The following is a 19,057-nucleotide window of genomic DNA, read 5'->3' on the forward strand; positions in this document are numbered from 1 at the left end:
CAGAGCAGTAAAATATGAAAACTTAGGTGTACAATGCCTTGCTGGGGATTAAAGCCATATTGCTTCAATGACAAACTGTTTTAATCAAAGACCTAATTATGTTTATATTATTATGATTTTATCTGTATAGCCTGTAAGATTTTTTAATCATATAAATAGTCTTATATCAGAGATCCAGGGGGTCTCCCTTAACCCCTAAAAGTGTAAGTTTCATCTCAGCAGGTTACGTGGAAATAATAACAATGTTCTTACACAATTAATTTATGCATTCGATATAAATATAAAAATTTTATTTTAAATGCAATAAAAAAATCCAGAGTATTTAAGCCAGCATTGATGTTTTTGTTGTACACATTTGTAAGTTGTACCATGCCACAGTGCCACAACATTACAGTTCCATATGGTCAAGTCTAGCTTCTGACCTTTCCTTTGTCACATGCTAAGAAGTCAATTTCTAACCTTCCAAACTTTCTTGGATAGAGAGGCTCATAAGCCTTGTGTAAGCTCAAAAACAGTTACAGAGCTTAAACAGCAATTACACTCATTGCTTGAATAGTAGAAAAGTGTGACAGGAGAGAAGGAAGGAAAGCCTCGGTTGGTGGGTTGGGGTGTTTAATCAAAAGAACCAGTCTTGACCTCCATGGCACACCATCATTCAGGAAGAATCCTACGGCTCTTTTTATAAAACAGGGAATTGGACATTCCTTCAAACATTCCCTGGTGGATGACATTTTTTTTTACCCGACACCATGCCAGGACAAGAAAGTATGTGTGTTGTACAAGCAATGTACATGGTACATACACCAATCAAAATGAAGTCAAAGAAATCGATGTCGGTCAAACTTAAGTACCCTTTATTTTTATAGTCTTGCTTCCACTTTCCTCATATGCAGAGTATTGAAATATGTATGTGCAGCCCATTGGTTAACAGAGTTTGACCATTACCAAGCAAACTCCAATTTCAGCCGAACTAAAAGCTGCTAATACTCATCTCAAATCCAGCAATGTTTGCTAGCTGTAACGACAGGAGCAACACTTTCACTGGGTTTGGCATTTTCAGTTTTAAGGGGGAGCGAACAGCACCCAATAAAAATGCACGGTGGTCATTTCCATACATTGGGGCACTGCTATACACGTCAGATTTTCGCCTAAGAGGAGTTTTTCCTAGGCCATTCAACTTCAATAGCCCCAGCCAAACAAAAAAGGGTGTAAGACTTCAGCTGAGTTTTCAACTGAAATGCCCCCAAAATGCATGTGCAATAATCCATATGAACATTAGGACTGTATGAAGAAAACGCAACCACACTGTTTTGTCACTGAACTTTTTTTTTTAATAAACATTCCTTGTTCCCATTTCTTGTTATTAATATTTAATTAAAGGGGAAAAGTCTTTCTGAAAATCCAACAATCATTTTACAAGCGATATTTTAAACAACCCAACAGATATGTTATGAAGAAATAAAAAGCAGAGGCTTCAGCTTGTTGTCCCAGTCTCAAAACAAAGCAAGGGAAGAAAAACTCTGTGCCAAATCCACGACCACAAACTGATACGGCAAAGGGCAGCTTTAGTCCACCACGGCCACAACAGGCTTCTTTTTCTCTGGTACAAATGGCACGGCGCCCTCTTTGCTGTGTTTGCGACGATTCATTTCCCTGCAAAGGAGATCAGAATTAGTAAGTCTGAAGAATAATAACTGGGAAAACTAGATTTCTAAAAATGAATTTAAAATTAAGCATCAACCTTACTTGTCAATACAAATGCTAAAGTTATATGTGTTATAAGTTATATGTGTTATAAGAATAAAATCAAATTCCTTCGAGTTACAGTTCATGGCCTTGGACAATTACATTTTCCACAGTGGGGAAATGTTTTAAAAATGACAACCTAGCAAGAGGCTTTAATGAAGAACAAGATTACTAGTACTTCTGTCGCTAAATAAAAGGCCATTTACTATCAGAGAACCTAAATATATAATATATAACATGTTGAGTGTATGAGTTAGCAGTGTTCTCTCCAGCTCCTTTTAGCTGGGCGCACCACCCGGCACTTTTCAATAACTGCCCCAAAAAAATCGGTCACAATAGAGGGGCCATCCCCCACCTACAGCTTCCCACCCACTTTAAAAAAGCACTTTAGCATAGTGTCCCATCCTTGAGTAGTAATTGTATTTACACAAAGATTACAGTGCATTATTGAAAGTTTATTTCCCAGGTCTAGGGGTAATCATGCTTTGGATTAATCAAGAGTTTTAAAATCCAAAATTTAAAAAAGCTTATTATTGGTTGACATTAGTATTACAGTGGATCTTTACAAAGACCCTATTAATAGATAACAGATGAGAATGAGTTGCTGTTTGCAGGTGTTTTCCTTGTTGAACTGCTTCTATAGACTTCAATGGAAAGGTTTTCCAAGCACCTAATAAACACTTTTTTTTTTCTTTAGGCAGTTGAAAAGCGTTTTAAAGTAATTGAGAGCATTAATGATGTGTTTCTATGTCCAAGCTTTTGTCTACAGGCTGTTCTTAAAGGGACTTTATCAATCTGGCCCAGAAAACTGTTAGACTGAACACAGACCTAAGCTGGAGAAAGAGGTCTGTATTATCTCTATAACAGTACAAGGCAGGAATCCGTACATATTTATCAGAATTATCGACCAAAGCCGTAATGCTTGTTTTGACCACAAAAACAAAATGTTGACATACTTCTTGCGGCGAGATTCTTTTATGATGCGGTGCTCTCTTATCTGGCTGTAAATGGATTTGGGGAGGTGTCTGTGTCTTGAAATTCTCTTGATTTGTGGGTGATGTTGGAATTTTTCCTTTAGTTTTTGGTTGTAGTTCTGAGCTGCCTTCTCACGTGGTGTCAGCTAATACAAAACAAAGGATTAGAAGAAAGACTTTCACTACATACACATTATTGTGGTAAACAACCAAAGGAGAAAACATAACATTTTACATTGAGGCAAAATAAATATTTGCAATACATGCTGATTTCCCTTTTTAAAAATGCTGAAAAAAAGTGCAGAGAAATACGTGCTGAGCAGCTAGAAATCAAGCAAGTGTCCAACCTACTGTAGCTGCAACTCTGCTGCACGGAAATTGAAAGTGCCAATATATATGCAAGCAGTATGCTAAAAGCTACCTATTTATTACACTTGGTGGACCAGGTTTACCTCAAAGAATTCTACTCAAAAAAAAAAAAAAAGGGCAATAAAAGACTGAAAATGCAGAAAATTTTAACACCTCTAACCCACTCATTAGTAAGTTCTGCCTTGAAAAGCAGTTGTCCTATTGCTGACAGTCACTTATCATAATAACGCTGATAGGAGAGGGTACTATGCCAAACAATCCTGCACACTGCAATTCAGCAAAAGGGAAATTGAAAACCTTCTCTAAAAGAGATGAAAATGCTGCAGCCAGACATCAATCCTTCCCACGACTCCTCTTCTGCGGCCTCTCTTTGTAGTTCTCCTTATTGGCTCCCATTTCAAAATCAAATTCAAGCTCCTGTGCTTTGCCTTCAAATCCCTCTCTTTGCTCCTCCAATGACCTACTACTGACTTCCTAACTCACAACCTCATCACACACACACGACTCCAGGACTTTCCTAGAGCTGCCCCAACTCTAGAATGGTCTTCATCATCCTATTCCGCTTGCTCCTACTTTCTGCTCATTTAAAAAAAGCAATCAACTCATCTTTTTAAACTTGCCTACCCGTCTTCTTCTGTCTCTTAAACCCTCACTACTTTCCACCATTCCATATCTCCCCTCCTATTGTGTGTTACTTCCCCCACCTCCTATATTGTAGGCTTTTCTGGACAGGGTCCTCTCCTCCTCCTGTGTCACTGTCTGTATCTGTCTGCCATTTTCATCCCCTATTTAATGTACAGCGCTGCTTAATATGTTGGCGCTTTATAAATCCTATTTATTAATATTAAAAAAGTGTTTAGCTGGTCAGATGGGCCAGATATATTTTCCTTCATCATGCTGCTATTATGTGGTTCCTCCAGCTGGTATGTATGGCCCGTACTGATGTAGGAACCAATGGAAGAAACCACAGTGTGCATTGCAAGAGAAGGTATTCCACATGGCCTGAAGTAATACATGCAGCAGCTAGCAAAATGCAAAGAGGCCATGATTTATATGCCCAAGTGACTTTTCTTTTAGCAGGTATGTAATTCTACACAAGTTATCCCGTGCCATCAGGGTCACTAGGATTTGGTATATTTAGTCACATTACATTACCATAAACTTTAGTTTGCTTGTTTTGAATAAAGCAAGGGTTTGCTTTAACCGGCATAATAATTACTATAACCTCTCTTAAAAATACCAGGAATCCACCATTACTAAGCAGCGCCCAAACACACCATGATCCCGGACATCTTCCTGAGCCAGCCTAAACGCTGCCAATATGATTTCCTATTGTGCAGCAAGTTGTCAACAGCCTCCAAGTGAGAGGGCTTTTATTCTAATTAAAAGCAATGATTTTCTTTAATTTAATTGAAGAGGAGCAAAGTGCTGTTGCTGATTTAGTACAACCTAAACAGTTTTGTAAAGCAGAACCTGTATGTATGCGTACAGTGCATTACATGGTGAGAAAGTGAGCTCCGATTAACCGTTTCATCACACCTATCCAATAAGTGCAGTATTTCTAGAGCAGCCTTTTTTAGCCCAAAGAAACCCTAAAATAATATTCAGGGAACTCCTGCTATAATAATTTCACTGGAGGTCATTGGGAAAATGCTTATTATAATGATACAGCATGAAGATAGCCCTCCTTACATTGATGGTCTAAATGCTACCTTATGGACAGCTGAAATGAAGAGAAGTGCCTACATAACATGCAGTTAGGTTAATTGGCTTTCCCTCAACAATTGTCCTTAGGCAAAATTAATGACACATGACCATGACATTAAATTGTGAGCCCCTTTGGGGGACAGCTAGTTAAATGACTATGGACTTTGTACAGCGCTGCGTAATATGTTGGCGCTATATAAATACTGGATAATCAGCGCCATGTCTTTGGCTCTTCCAAGTGTTGTTTGACCTGGATCTATACAGGTAGTATAGGACTGTCATACACAGCTCAGGGAACTCCTAGAAACTTCTGGAGGAACCCAGGCTGAGAGTTTTAGTATTCTGTATATACAGAACAGGTCTCAGCAGAACACTCAGCCAGTCTACCCTAATTTTTAATTATTATAGGTATACCTGTAGTTCTACTCTACAGCCCTAAAACCTCACCTCCAGTCATTTAAAGATTTATAAAGTTAGTCACAAGTTTGGCAGTGAAGTGGTATTCACCTCTGACCTCCAGGATCCTTGATGCCTCTCCCATTAAGAGAGGATGAGAAAAGAAGTTGCTCTATATATTGCAGCAGCTGCAGGAAAACATGAAATAAAGGTCACCCAGGCTGGCTGCATTTGATGATAATATATAGATTTCCATATATTACTAATATTAATAAAAGCCATGCGAGTCACCTATCCGTGTGCCATCACACGGTGCCGCCATCTTCCTTTCTCCTTTTTTCGTTGGCTGTATTACAACAATGTAACAGTCATGCAAGGGAAGGTGGGATTGCCAGGTTTCCCTAGCATCCAAAGCCGGCACTGCGCAATGTGCACCCCACCTTTTTTACAATTTACCTGCACGTTCAGGCAGGTAAGTCGGGTTACAGGAGAAGGGACATTGCCTTTACTTTGTAAAGGGGGACGTAAGTCCTTACCTGCATTTAATAATACACAGTATTTACATAGTGCCAACATATTACGCAGCGCTGTACAAAGTCAGTAGCTAGCTGTTCCTCAAAGGGGCGTACAACCTAATGTCCTTCCTCAGTCATATGTCTTTACCACAGTCTAAGGTCTATTTTGGGGGAAGCCAATTAACTTAGCTGCATGTTTTTGGGATGTGGGAGGAAACCCACACACACACGGGGAGAACCATCAAACTCCATGCAGTGTCATGGCCGAGATTCGAACCTGGGACCTAGCGCTGCAAAGGCCAGAGTGCTAACCTCTGAACCACCATGCTGTTCCTTATTTCTATTCTGGAACCGTATTTTAGTAAATTCAAAGGAGTCAGCCAGGCAACTAGTATTTGCAGAAGGAGATTTCTTTAATGGCAGTCTTCATGTTTGACATATGTTCCCTTTAAGGCTAAGCTCAGCTCCAAAGTAGTCCCATTCCCTAATAGCTCTTGTTTGCTAATGACAGCTGCTTTAATACCGCAAAAAAGATGTTCTTATTTGGCAGGATTTAGTTTTTGTAATAGCACTACTGAAAAGGCACATAAAATGAACCCCTTTAAGAAATAAAAAAAAAAAAATGTGGGCACCTTTAAAATTTGGTAAGTTGCATCATAAATAGAATGTAAAGCAGTCAATATAAAACAAACAAAAGAATACAAAAATATTTCCGATAATTCACAGCGGGTGAATCTTCCAGGTGCATGTGTTTTAAATGAAAGTCACATTTACTTCTTTATACACATGCCCCTAAATGTACTATCCAACCCCCCTCCCCTGACCGCCTGCAGATCCCCCCCAGTCATTAAACTGCTACAAAGAACTGCACTCTTGGCTATTTACCTTGGCCTCCTGCTAGGAGAAAAACAAATTAGGATTCAATTAATTGTTCTTTCTTGTTAAAGTGTTGAGCAATGACCTGTACACTGAAAAACAGTGCTATTTACAGGAGGCTAATGTTACCCGCAGTGGTGAGAAGCTGGATAGCGCCTCCAAGTGGCTACAAAATTAACATTTTAACCAAGAAGACCACTGTAAGCAATTAGTACAAAACCGAACAACACGCTAAATTATTCACATTGTTTTGAAGCTTTCTTGTTGATGCGGTTTATAAAACTTAGCTCAGAACATCAGTAAACTGATTTGAGTAATTTTTCCTATTTTGAAAGTAAAAACAAAAAGGCACATGTTATGTTTTTTCAGATTAGAAATATAAATCATAGGAGAAATGAAAACTAATGCAGGTCTGTCAAGTTTCCATTGAAATGTTAAAGCAGAAATAAAGTTTTACTTTTATATTTTGGAAGATCAGGCAGGTCATTATTGCAGAAAGGGACAGGAGATATCTCTTCTGCCATAATGTGACTTACCTGCCTGATAACGTAGGCTTTCTGTGCTTTTGCAGCGTCGGCTTTAGTTACCAGGAAAATCTGGCATTCCCAGCTTCGCTTGCATGTGCCGGGGTAATGTATGAATGGCACGCCTAATCAAAATGGCCAAGGAGCATCCAGAAGAGACGCAAGATGGTGGCAACCGAGTTGGTTAGGTTTAGTTCTGCTTTAAAGGCAGTTGGCTTTTAACTAATAATAGTTTCTAAATGTAAGCTCAATTGTCTAAAAAAATCTCTCTAAAGATATAGGCAACATCTACCTGTGTTATGATAATAAGAAAGATGAATAAATAAATATATAATTTCATGTACAGGCATGCAAGTTTTTAATATGCAAATTATTATACGTCGATTTGCATTTTTTTAATCCATGCTACTTTGTTGGGTCTTTTTAACCAAAGAGTGAAGATGAGGTTGCTTTGGAACAGGTTGGTCATATTGTGCCAATGTGCATTCTAAATCTACAAGGCCTGAAATGTGCATTACTGTGCTATAGAATACACCTGCACTATACATCTAGTATTTCTTTCTATATAAGAAATACTTCATCTTTTACATTAAGACAATATTTGCCAAATGTTCACACTTACGTCAAATACAACATTCTTGAAAGCTGAACTTCAAAACTGCAAGCATGTATAAAAAATATATATGGGAATTGTCTTACATGCTAAATTATTTTAATGTCCAGTTATCTAGTTCTGAAATATACAAAGCTCACTCTGGTAGGAAAGAAGACTTGCTTTCCTTTCCTGCTTTTAGGTAGCACATACAAGTCTTGCTCCCGTTCTCTTGAAAGATATAGGCAACATCTACCTGTGTTACCAGAACCATTGGGAATTGTCCATTTCAAGGTCATCTTTGGCCAAAATTGTCAGTGCCTCCACATCTTACTGCTTACACTAATTCCCAATGAAAATAAAATCATTTCCCAAGTAATGTATGAATGGCACGCCTAATCAAAATGGCCAAGGAGCATCCAGAAGAGACGCAAGATGGTGGCAACCGAGTTGGTTATCCAGAACCCTAAAATCATTTCCCAAGCCCTTTTTACACACCTGAATCCTGGCACCTCGGAAGGGGAGCAAAGTTTGGTAATCCACCATCGTAGCAGATGCTAATGATATCTGTGCATGTCACTGGGCATTAACATGGTAAATGGAAATATGGACCCTTCTATTCTGCAGTCAAGAAAATTGGGGCTGAGGTGTACCATGTGACCACAGATTTAGGGTACTTAGGGAATTAAGTTTTCTTTTTACATAGCTGCAAGTAATTGCTTGGGGTAGGGTGAGTTGTTTGTGGGGGACAGGGGTCCTGACCAGACTTCAACTCTAAAGCTCTCATCCTTTAATCTAAACCACAAGTGTAGGTGAAAAACCCTGAAACTTCACTAACTGCAAGTCTGTTCCAAAGCAGTGACTCACTAAGTACTCCAAAGGATGTGCATAATACTGAAACTTGTCTACAGTGGCAGTTTCCAAATATTATAATTACATTTTCCATAAAAGCATAATAAAATACAGTGACCTTAAATGTTAAAGAAAGAAAATCACTGGAATTGCTAATGACTCAGGGTTGTACAGAGTGAGTCAGAGGAGAGGCTCCCGCCTATGAGATGTGCTCTACACACTGGCTATGCAGTCTCTCTCCATTTGCAATTAACAAATTACGTTCCTGGACAAGACGAGAATTCTTACCAGGCCAAGTTTTTCTGAAGCGTTGGCTTTCCATACTCTGATGTTCATTTCATCTGAACCGCACAGAATGTATTTGTTGTCCAATGACCACTTGACACAGGTTACATGCTGCATTCTCTTTGTGTGATACACTTCCCTGAGAATGATAAGACAGCACAAAGTTAAGGTACTTGTTGGTGAAACCCATTTCATGATCTTAGCCCCAGTATCCTGATATCGGTAAAAGAAAAGGACCATAGGTTGTATATATGTATTCTGCTATTTGCAAACAGATTTATCCAATTTGCTGCTGAACCACCAAAAAGCTGATCTAAATATACATACATTAGCTAAATTCTCTGCCTATTAACCTAAAGCAGTAGAAACACTGTCCTTGGCTTCAAAGAGGTTTAAGTGTCCAAGGTACTTGGTGTTTGGATATTGGATACAATAAAGTTGGGGTTTTTTTAATGATGTCCATGCTAATAAAATAACTAAATAAAGCTTTCTATTTTTATTATATGCCAGATTCAGTGACACTGACTACCATAACACTGACAATATTCTCACCTGCTGCGTCCACTTTCAACTGGGAAGATGCGAATGGATTTATCAAAGCTGGAAGAGACAAATTCTTTTCCGGTGGGAGAATAGTCAACATCTAGGACAGCCGACACGTGGTCCATGTGCACCTTTACTGGAGTTTCCATGTAGCGTATGTCATAGGTGTATAGGCTGTATGGAGACACATTAGGTTAACACACACACACAAAGAAAATTACTCAGTGCCTAAATAAAGCTTTATGTAAGAATTAAGATTTTAATGAGGTTTTAATTTGTCTGTGACCCCAGAGGGAAGGTATGGCTCACTTCCTCTCCCATACTAAAAATGAGGGAGGGATGCCATTAAAACAAAAATTCTGTTCACCTCACACAATGTCAATCACTTCCTGTCCTGAGCATTTTCCCAAGAGGGACACAAATGGCAAGAAAAATGTAATAAAGATTCTTATCACTCTAAAAACAAAATTCAAAGATTTACCTGGAGTTGGGCTTCATCAGACCACTCCTGTTACAAATCTTTCCCTTACCTGTAGTTCTCATTAGCGGCTGTAAAAATAAAAGCTTCCATAGGGTTCCAGCAGATAGCATTTGTTCTCATTTCTAGAATAATCTGAAAGTAGGAAAAAATCCTTGTTACTAAAAAAAAAAAAAGAAGTTTATTTTGCAAAGACATGACTTACAAAAATTACTATTTAGTAATGCTCTTAGATTTTTTAAAAAATGGATAAGCACTCCCATGTGGGATATTGCCATAAACAGTACAGTGGAAAATTTGTAAAAATGGTTGGTTCTAGAAAGAAAACTAACTGGGGTCATCTTGTACAATAATGGTAAAGGGTAAGAGAAGATCCTTAGGGTGGGTCATACACCAAAAACGATAAGAGCAGATTTCTTCATCAGTATAAATACCATGTGGTATTCTGAAAGCAAATTTGGAGTTGCACTTTAGTTCACCTATTGAGAATATTATTAAAAGTTTTCCATATTTTAAAAAACAATTTGTACGTTCTTACTTGGGGGGAGGTTCATTCACTTCAACCTGAAAAACTATTTTAACTTGGTTTGGAAAACATGTGTAATGTGTGGGGAAGGGGGTCTTACAGCCAACCTCATTAGAGTATGTATCATTAGGAGTATGGACTTTTGTAAATCAGTGTAGCGCTGTATTGAATCCGTGTGCAATCTAAGCAAGGCTGACTTGGTATAGAATTCTACATTGGGCCAATTCATGCCTCCATTCTACGCGGTTTGTTGTAAAATCATGAGGCTGACTGTTGCCCTATATAAACTGACAAAACAGCATGTTATTTGACATAAGATTTGTTAGAAAATCGGTAGAGACTGAAGCAAATATAGTAAGCAAGGGAAAATGACCATCTTGATCTGAGCTACTCTACCAATGAAGGATAGCATTAAAATAATAATAAAATAAAATAAAAAAATAAACGATGCCAGCGTCTTTTTCATGTCTCTCGAGACCGGGGAAATGTTGTCAAAGGCCTTTTCTGTATCTAAGCTAAGGAGTTCTGGAGATGTTACAGTTTTGCAGAAGTGACCCACCTTGCCTTGGGTAAATAACTTAGTGGGATCTTACCTAATTCAAGACCTATATAGGACTTCTGCCCCGTTCAGTAAGGAAGGCAAGTGATTCATTCAAGGTAGGGCAATGAGAAATAGACATTACCCAGATAGGGAAAGAGATATGTGTGCCCAGCAGAAATAGGATGATGGTTCTCAGAAAAACAAATGGTGGAATAGCCTGAATAAACTATGTTCAGATAATCTATGGAGAACATTATCCAACCTCCACTCAATATGTACAAGGAAGGAACATTACTTGCCTTTTTTAGTGGCGTAGGCTTCCGCAAGTCATATAGAACTATACTTCTATCAACTGCACAGCTTCCTAAAATGTGAGTCTGAAAACAAAACATTTATTAAATGAGAGCAAAGCAACTGAATACTATCAATACCATCTTCACAGGCAATATAAAATCAGAGTGACACAGAATGGAGGAAATGGTTTAGGAAAAGTAAAATAAAAACCCCACGTTATGGAAAAGAGCATTTATTAGTACTTCTAGGGAAGTTGGTCCTCAACATGTTTTTTGGGTCCATGGTTTGGCACAAAAAGCTTTCAAGGTCAAGTTAGATCAGAAAATGACAAGCAATTGCACCCAAAATGGTTACGGGTATCAGTCATCTGTCAGGTCAGCTACAGGACAGGATACCAAGAATATACTGAAGACGAAAGCTGAAAATCTTGCTGTGTGTATTTTATTTGTATGCACTAAAACATCCAGACCAGCATTTCTCAACCTTTTGAACATGGGGAAACCCCTGAAATAACTTCTGGGGAATGGTGCTATAATTACTGTATTCACAGCTCACAGTACATGTGTGGTGGTCAGTAGGAAGAATGTCTTTTACATTGCTGACCAATTGGAAAAATGTCACCCTTACAGATAGCCACAGAGGTTATTAGTGTGAATTAAACTGACATAATGAACCCCTAAGGAACCCTAGCGGTTCCAGGGAACCCTTGTTGAGAAACCGTGACCCAGAGCAGTGGTCCCCAACCCATGGGCCGCAGATTGGTGCTGGTCCGTGGCTAGTGAGTTGAGGGCTGCAAATGACAGAAGGCAGAAGCGCTGGCAGGCCTCATTACACTGCTCTAAAGCTAGTGACAGTGTGACAGCAGGAACGCAACCAGCTCTCCTTACACTGATTACACAGGAGATCCTGAGAGCACAGTAGTGTAAGCTGTACATTTACCGGGCTGCAGCAAAATATTATTCTATGTTACCGGGCCCTGCTGTCAGAAAGGTTGGAGACCACTGCTCTAGAAGACTCTTCAGTGAAAAATATGGAACTATACAGGGGATGAATGGTGAATGGTGGTCATCTTTACTGGGTCGCTTTCAGCAGCAAAGGCTTGCCAAGGGGCACAAACTCTGCCTGACTGCACAGAACAAAAAATGTAGGTAAGTATTTAGATAGATAGATATTCCCTATAAATATACAATCGATTAAAAATAAAAGTTATTTTCTTTCACATCATTGTTGTTTCTTTATGCCTAGAACAGGATGGGGATGCAGCCCCAATACTGGTAAAAGCAGCATGCTTATTGCACTGTAGTGTAATATTAAGTCAGATACATTACCTCAATGGGATTAAATCTCACACTGCTAATACTGTCCACACCCCAGCTGTAAGATCTCATAGGACTCGTTCTTTGCTCATCCCAAATGTCCACCTGCTGCCCACATGTGGCAAACACTGCGTCTCTCCAATGATGGTCCACCCCTGTAAAGACGGTCTGCACACAGAGAACACAGATGTTAGTATTTGCATACTTGAAGCTTTTTTACACAGAACAAAGATTTGTTTCCTTTTGCTAGTTACTGCAACAGAAATACATAAAACTGTATCCATTTAAACTTTACCCAACTTTAACTTCCTTTTTTATCCAAAAACTGAAAATCATTGGCCTCCTTGTTATGTCATTATTAAAAGGGTTTCAGCAATGAGTTCAGAAAGTTCAGGATCCATCCAAACTTTGCAAAGTTTTAACAACCAAAGTGCAAATGATAGCTTGAAGGGCAGGACTGCATACTGGTAGTAATAAGCTTCTAACTATACATCTGTTGCATCTCTATAAACAAGTGCCACTTATACTTTAATACATTTCAAAGACTTAGAAGAGATGAGAATTGGCCACTTTTGCACAAAATCCTATATAAAACAGTACAAGGCCAATATATAGCACTGTATAGAAAGAGTTAGAAAAGTCTTTACAAAGAAAACCAAGACTGAAAACAGCACTGGTAGAAGCTTCTAGTTTTGAAGCATCAGCAACATTAGCTGAAACTGTCTGCTTTGATTTGAATAGCAGTTGACTGCAATGGATTACTCAGTGGCAATCACGAAGGTCAGAGACAGAAGCAACTCAGACAAAGGACCTGATTTATTAAAGCTCCTCAAGGCTGGAGAGAATACACTTTCATCAGTGAAGCTGAGTAATCCAAAAAACCTGGAAAGGATTTCTTTAAAGTATTTGATATCTGCTAGCAAACGTTTTCAGTCCTGGATCAGATCAATTCCAGGTTTGCTGAATCACCCAGCCACAATGATGAAAGTGTATCCACTCTAACCTTGTAGCGCTTTAATAAATCAGAGCCAAAGTCTTTGCGGCTAAAGGCTTGAAAGTCACTATGGCCATCAGTAAAACAGATAGTAGAACTGGGGGACAAGGCATGGGATCTCGCTGGTAGTTTCTGCATAAAGAGTCATCAAAAATGTGTGTATTTTGGGCTATAAAGTCATGCATAACTGTAGTACAATATTCTAAAAGGGCAAAGGATCCACCAACCGTCAGAGATAAAAATGGAATTCAAAACTAGGACAGGCTCTAGGAACAGAAAGCAACATAGCTTACTGGATATAGCCTGTGCAGAGAGTAGAGCTATACAACACAACAAGTGAAACCATTATAGATCAGCTACAGATGACTACAGGTGGGCGCAGGCACAAAACCAGTCACCAGTCAAGCATTGGCTCCCCTTGATATAGAAAGAAACAGGCAAGGAGTCAAACTGAGTTACAAGAGGTAGCAATCCAATGATATTTGCTTATCCCATAGTTAGGCATTAAAGATTCCATGTACCCATTAATGAAGGAGGAAGATAATATTAACAAAAAGGCAATGGTTGTACTTAAGGAACTTAATGTCATTAAGTTAGGGTTTACGTCTACATTACCTCTATGCCAAGATGATCACATTGCCTGGAGAAGAAAATGTTATCTAAGAGAAAATGATGAAAATGAAGTAGAATACCTTGCCAAGTATTGTATGTATTGGCTCCTCATTCTGCCCATATCCTGGGCTTTCCATCTTCCACTGTTTCACAGTCTTATCATCACCCACCTAAAAAAAAGTAAAGCAAATATAACTTTATTTAAGACTTTCCTTTGCATTTCTGTAACATGAAATAAAATATCTAGCAGTTGTGTGTGAACGGACCATTAAAACGTACTGTTCATATAAAGGTTTTATCTTAGGAATAAAAAAATAACATAAATAAAAAATTCTTGTAAAGTATAAAACAGAAAAAAAGGATTGTTTAATCCTTATGCTTTCCTTATTATCATACCAAAACATTAACCTCAAACAAGCATAGACAACTTCAAACTTCACTGGCTGTATGTATCTTATATGTAGTAGAACAGCATCGATTTTTATCATCATCTTTATAAACCTAAAAAGCAGACTTGCTGAAACCATTAAATATGAGCAATGTAAACATTTATTTTCTTTCCTTCCAATAGAAAAATTCAGTACCTGTTATAATTGGATATATCACAATCACTGTCAGCAAACCTGCAGATAGTAAAAAAAATGTTTCCATTGCACCACTGGAAATTCATCTTTGCTACTGCTAAGATCTGCCAAGTTATTACATTCTGAATATGAAACAAAGGTACCAGACTAAAAAACTACATTTATTTGTATGGGCTACACTGTGGCTGAGGTTAGCACTCTAGCCTTTGCAGTGCTAGGTCCCAGGTTTGAATTTCAGCCAGGACACTGTCTGCATGGAGTTTGCAGGTTCTCCCCGTGTATGTATGGGTTTCCTCTGGGTACTTCAGTTTCCTCCCACATTCCAAAAAACATGCAGTTAGGTTAATTGGCTTCAGCAGTGACATGACTATGGACTTTGTGAAGCGCTGCATAATATGTTGGCGCTATATAAATATTGTGCAAAAATAATAATATAAATAAAAAAATATTAGGAGGGTTTTCCTAATCTACAATCATAATTAGAAGATCTAAATCTGTACTTTCGTAAAAAAAAAATTTTGCAATAACTACAAAGTTTACCAAAGGAAAACCAAAATCACAGACACCGGAGTAGCTGGTTATATAAAATGTTTAGGAACACATACGGTGAAAAAAGATGTTCCACAGAATCGAGCACAGAGGCCTCGGACAAATCCCTCATGTGCCTGGATGGTCCTGGTACACTTCTGAGAAGCCAAGTTCCAAATCTTCACCTGAGTAAAAATCAACACCATGGTTATCAGTTTTATATCAAAGATATAAATATATAATGTCACGATTTGTATCTTTACATATACATATGAAAAGCAAAAGAATATTTTAAAGTGTATGTAGAGCCAAAACCTTTTAATTTTGGAAAGAGTAAGGAAAGGTTTAAACATATATGGGTAGCCATACAATGCCGTATGGGGACATTATTTTTATAAAACCAGAGAAATGATGTTATTTATACACTCCCTTCATAAAAGTGATGAAGATATCCACTTGTCCTATTATTAGTAATGTGGCGGCTGCATTTGTTTCCCTTTTTAGGGCTCATGATGTTTTTTCAGTAAAGGAAATACTGTACCAGTTGATTTTGCCAAAAACACGAAGGCTATGCATATAAATCAGATGATTCTCGTCTGATAATTGCCTCAGATTACTGATATTGGACGAGAATCTGGCATGTGTACAGTGCTCGTCATTCATGGATCCACCAGGGCATATCGTAAATAAAGTGAAGATGAGTCGTTCTCCCTCTCCCCTCTCTATAAAGTAGAACGGAGTTGTATGTACAGCACTCGTTCACGTATCGTTCAGTCTTTTGTCGTTGGAAATGATTGTGAAAAATTCTTTCCAACTACAATTATTAAACGCTTGTACCCAGCCTAAGTTTTTTTTCTATGAGCTGAACAAATAGCAAAACAAGTTCGTCTTTCCTCTTTTGGCTGGCTTCATCCCATACGTTTTGGTAGCAAGCTAACATACAGGTAGTCCCCGGGTTACAAATGAGATAGGGATTGTAGGTTTGTTATTAAGTTGAATTTGTATGTAAGTTGGAACAGGTACATTATTTTAATGAATGCAGTTAGGACAGATATTTGTCTCAGCATAATATTAGGCAGTGTGGTGCCAGTTACTGTATAAAATCCTCACTGTGAGTTAATCACAAAGCAAAAAGAAATTAAAAAAAAAAAAAAACTTTATGGAGCCTAGACATTCAATAACTTCTGGAGCCAAGCTGTGCTTTGATATGCAAAGAGAAACAACTGAGGAGTTCGTCTTACTAATTAAAGAGTTACAAGAAGATGCAGAAAGAGCTCAGTCCTTAAGATCACCCACAACCTCAGCTTTGTTTACAAAAGATTTCTTCTGCAAGTTATACAAACTGCCCCCCTCGCCCCTTCTGAGTTTCCCTCCTGCACTGAGTGAGCAGGGAAGCCCATGCGTATCTAGGAGTCGTCTGTATGTCGGATGTCCTTAACCTGGGGTCTACCTATATTTTTAAGAAAAGAGCATTTCTTCATTTAATATAGGTACGGCATTTTTTTAAAACCGGTACTGGACCAATCATGAAAAATATTGACTTTTACGTTCTGTTAATGTCAATAGGCACCATGATAACAAACTTCAGCGAATTGTTAATATTATTCATTGGTGCATATTATACAGCACTTGACAAAGATAGTAGTAAAACCAGGACAGGTACCCTCACGGTTTTGTCATCTGTTCAGCTTTCAATGTTCTGGCTAAAGCCTTTGGTTGGTTTCAGTGAGACCCTTACCTCTCCATCACAGGATCCTGAAAACAATGTTGATAAGCTCTTGGGATGCTTTGCCATGCAGCTGATGCCATCTCTGTGACCATCTAATGAAGCAACAAAGGGCTTAGCAAAGACACGCTCAAGTTTGGTGGCATTGAGTGCTCTGGTGTACTCCCGGGGAACTTCAAATGGGTGTAGGGAAGGGTCATAGTTTCGAGGAACTAAAATAAATGTATAAAAAAGTAGCTTTAAATATATGGTAAATAACAGCAAATAGTTACATAGTAAGTCAAATTGAAAAAAGACATTAAGTGCATCAAGTTCAATCCCTAGGGAAAAAACATATCCCAGATATAAATCCCTATAGACATAGTTGGTCAAGAGGAAGGCAAAAATATCACCCTGATACAATTTCCTTCAACAGGAAAATTCCTTCCTGATTCCAATCGGATGTTCCCTGGATCAACAGTCTCTGTTATCTTTACTTTAAAGCCTTAATACCCAGTTATATTCTGTGCTTCTAGAAATCATCCGGCTTTTTCTTAAAGCAATCTATAGTACTTGCTGAAACTACTTCCTGAGGGAGCCAATTCCACATTTCAACAGACCTTACAGTGAAGAATCCCTTCCTTATCCGGAGCTTAAACTTCTTTTCCTCCAGACGCAAAGAGTGCCCTCTTGTTCTTTGTAATAATCCTAACATGAACTATTTGGAAAATAGTTCTCTATATGGACCATTTATATATTTATGTAGGTTAAACACAATCTCCCACTTTGCCCCGATCTACTAAAAACTCACATTTGCCAAGCTTTTGTAAAGGAGTCACACATACTTCTGAACATGGCTGAGCATATGCCTTTTGAAGGATAAAGTTTTGGAGTCTGAGCAGCCAATTGCCAGGCCCCAACACGATCACCTGATGAGCAGACCAATATCATCATCCATGTGTAAGCTCTGAAACAACACATACTACAGTGTTCACCCTGTGACCTTTTTGCTTGGGATAGAATGAAAAAAGTGTTTCGGCTCTATCTGTGATAAGGTTCGCCCTCCTCCCTATTCTGCTCATTCCATAAAGAGGATGAGTAAGTGGCATCTTACTGTGCTCTCTATATAGGAAAGTTCAACAGTATTTCCTGATTGGATATATTCGTGCAGTTTATAATATGATCGCTCCAATGATCCACATGGCAATATGTGTGAAAATGCCGCACAGAGGAACCCTTTTAGGATGAGCTGGTATAAGATCTCCTTCAACTGTGTATATCCAAGAGTCCATTACTCACCCCTCTGCAGGTCCTTCTTGGTCTCCCGCACATAGTCATCAGGATTCCGGCACAGAACCTTCACCTTCATGGTAGTAAACAGTGAAAGCTTCACATGTGGCCGGAACCGTAACCGGGGCTCACTTTGATTGCGTCATTTACAATATGGCGCCATCTTTACTCCGGAACTTTGCCCACACTTTTCTCAGGCTAGAGAGGAGTGTGAATTATCGTCACGTGACACAAACAAAGTCTTCGGTCGCCATTTTTAAGAAGGGCAAAAAATTACTGGTGTAACATAATTTTCGGCTTTTTTTTACGCTCGGAGGATGGTTACCTGATTAGAAATGCAAAAAGAGGATGAGTCGAGTTAGTGGAATACAGTTGACAATTGAAAATCCGGCCATCAATATTCCGTTTTCTTTCAGTTTCCAGGTATGAATTTCGGATCGCATTTTTAATAAGGAACTGTAGTACGCTGTTTGGCCACTTATGTTTTTATGGCGCTGTTCTGTACAAACAGCTGTTAAGTCTTGCTTGCTGACACTCTTCTAGTGATCATACTTTAGGCCAGGGGTTTCCACACTTTTTTGGCTTGCAAGCTACTTTTAAAAAGTCAAAATGATCTACCAACAATAAAAATGCTAAATATATATTTATTTATATATATATATATATATTTGTATAGAGCATACTATACAGAAGTGACTGGAGCTAATGAGACATTAAATGGCAGAACATTGCACAGACATTGCACTACAACACTATAGTGACAGGAAAGCTACAGTTCACCTGTCATGGGAGAATACCGTGCTGCACATG

At 38.5% G+C, this 19,057-nt stretch overlaps 1 protein-coding gene across 1 annotated transcript; it reads right to left on the minus strand.

The window, feature by feature from the left end:
• Nucleotides 1-1,308: 1,308 nt before the first annotated feature.
• Nucleotides 1,309-18,406, minus strand: DCAF13 (DDB1 and CUL4 associated factor 13). Its single transcript, XM_072410806.1, has 11 exons — nt 18,257-18,406; nt 16,991-17,190; nt 15,330-15,437; nt 14,221-14,310; nt 12,547-12,702; nt 11,224-11,301; nt 9,910-9,992; nt 9,389-9,553; nt 8,840-8,975; nt 2,703-2,866; nt 1,309-1,653 (listed from the first exon to the last, which is right to left on the minus strand). The coding sequence occupies exons 1-11, from the start codon at nt 18,324-18,326 to the stop codon at nt 1,566-1,568; spliced, it is 1,338 nt and encodes a 445-aa protein (XP_072266907.1). The 5' UTR covers nt 18,327-18,406; the 3' UTR covers nt 1,309-1,565.
• Nucleotides 18,407-19,057: the final 651 nt, after the last annotated feature.

This window comes from Pyxicephalus adspersus, chromosome 5 (genome assembly GCF_032062135.1).
Source record: "Pyxicephalus adspersus chromosome 5, UCB_Pads_2.0, whole genome shotgun sequence".
NCBI classification, from domain to species: domain Eukaryota; kingdom Metazoa; phylum Chordata; class Amphibia; order Anura; family Pyxicephalidae; genus Pyxicephalus; species Pyxicephalus adspersus.

Coding starts and splice junctions, on each gene's coding strand:
- DCAF13 (XM_072410806.1), bottom strand. CDS start 18,326: ATGAAGGTGAAGGTTCTGTGCCGGAATCCTGATGACTATGTGCGGGAG. Junction 17,191..18,256: donor CAAGAAGGACCTGCAGAGGG/GTGAGTAATGGA, acceptor CATTTATTTTAG/TTCCTCGAAACTATGACCCT. Junction 14,311..15,329: donor GTGGAACATCTTTTTTCACC/GTATGTGTTCCT, acceptor ACTTTTTTTTAG/GTGGGTGATGATAAGACTGT.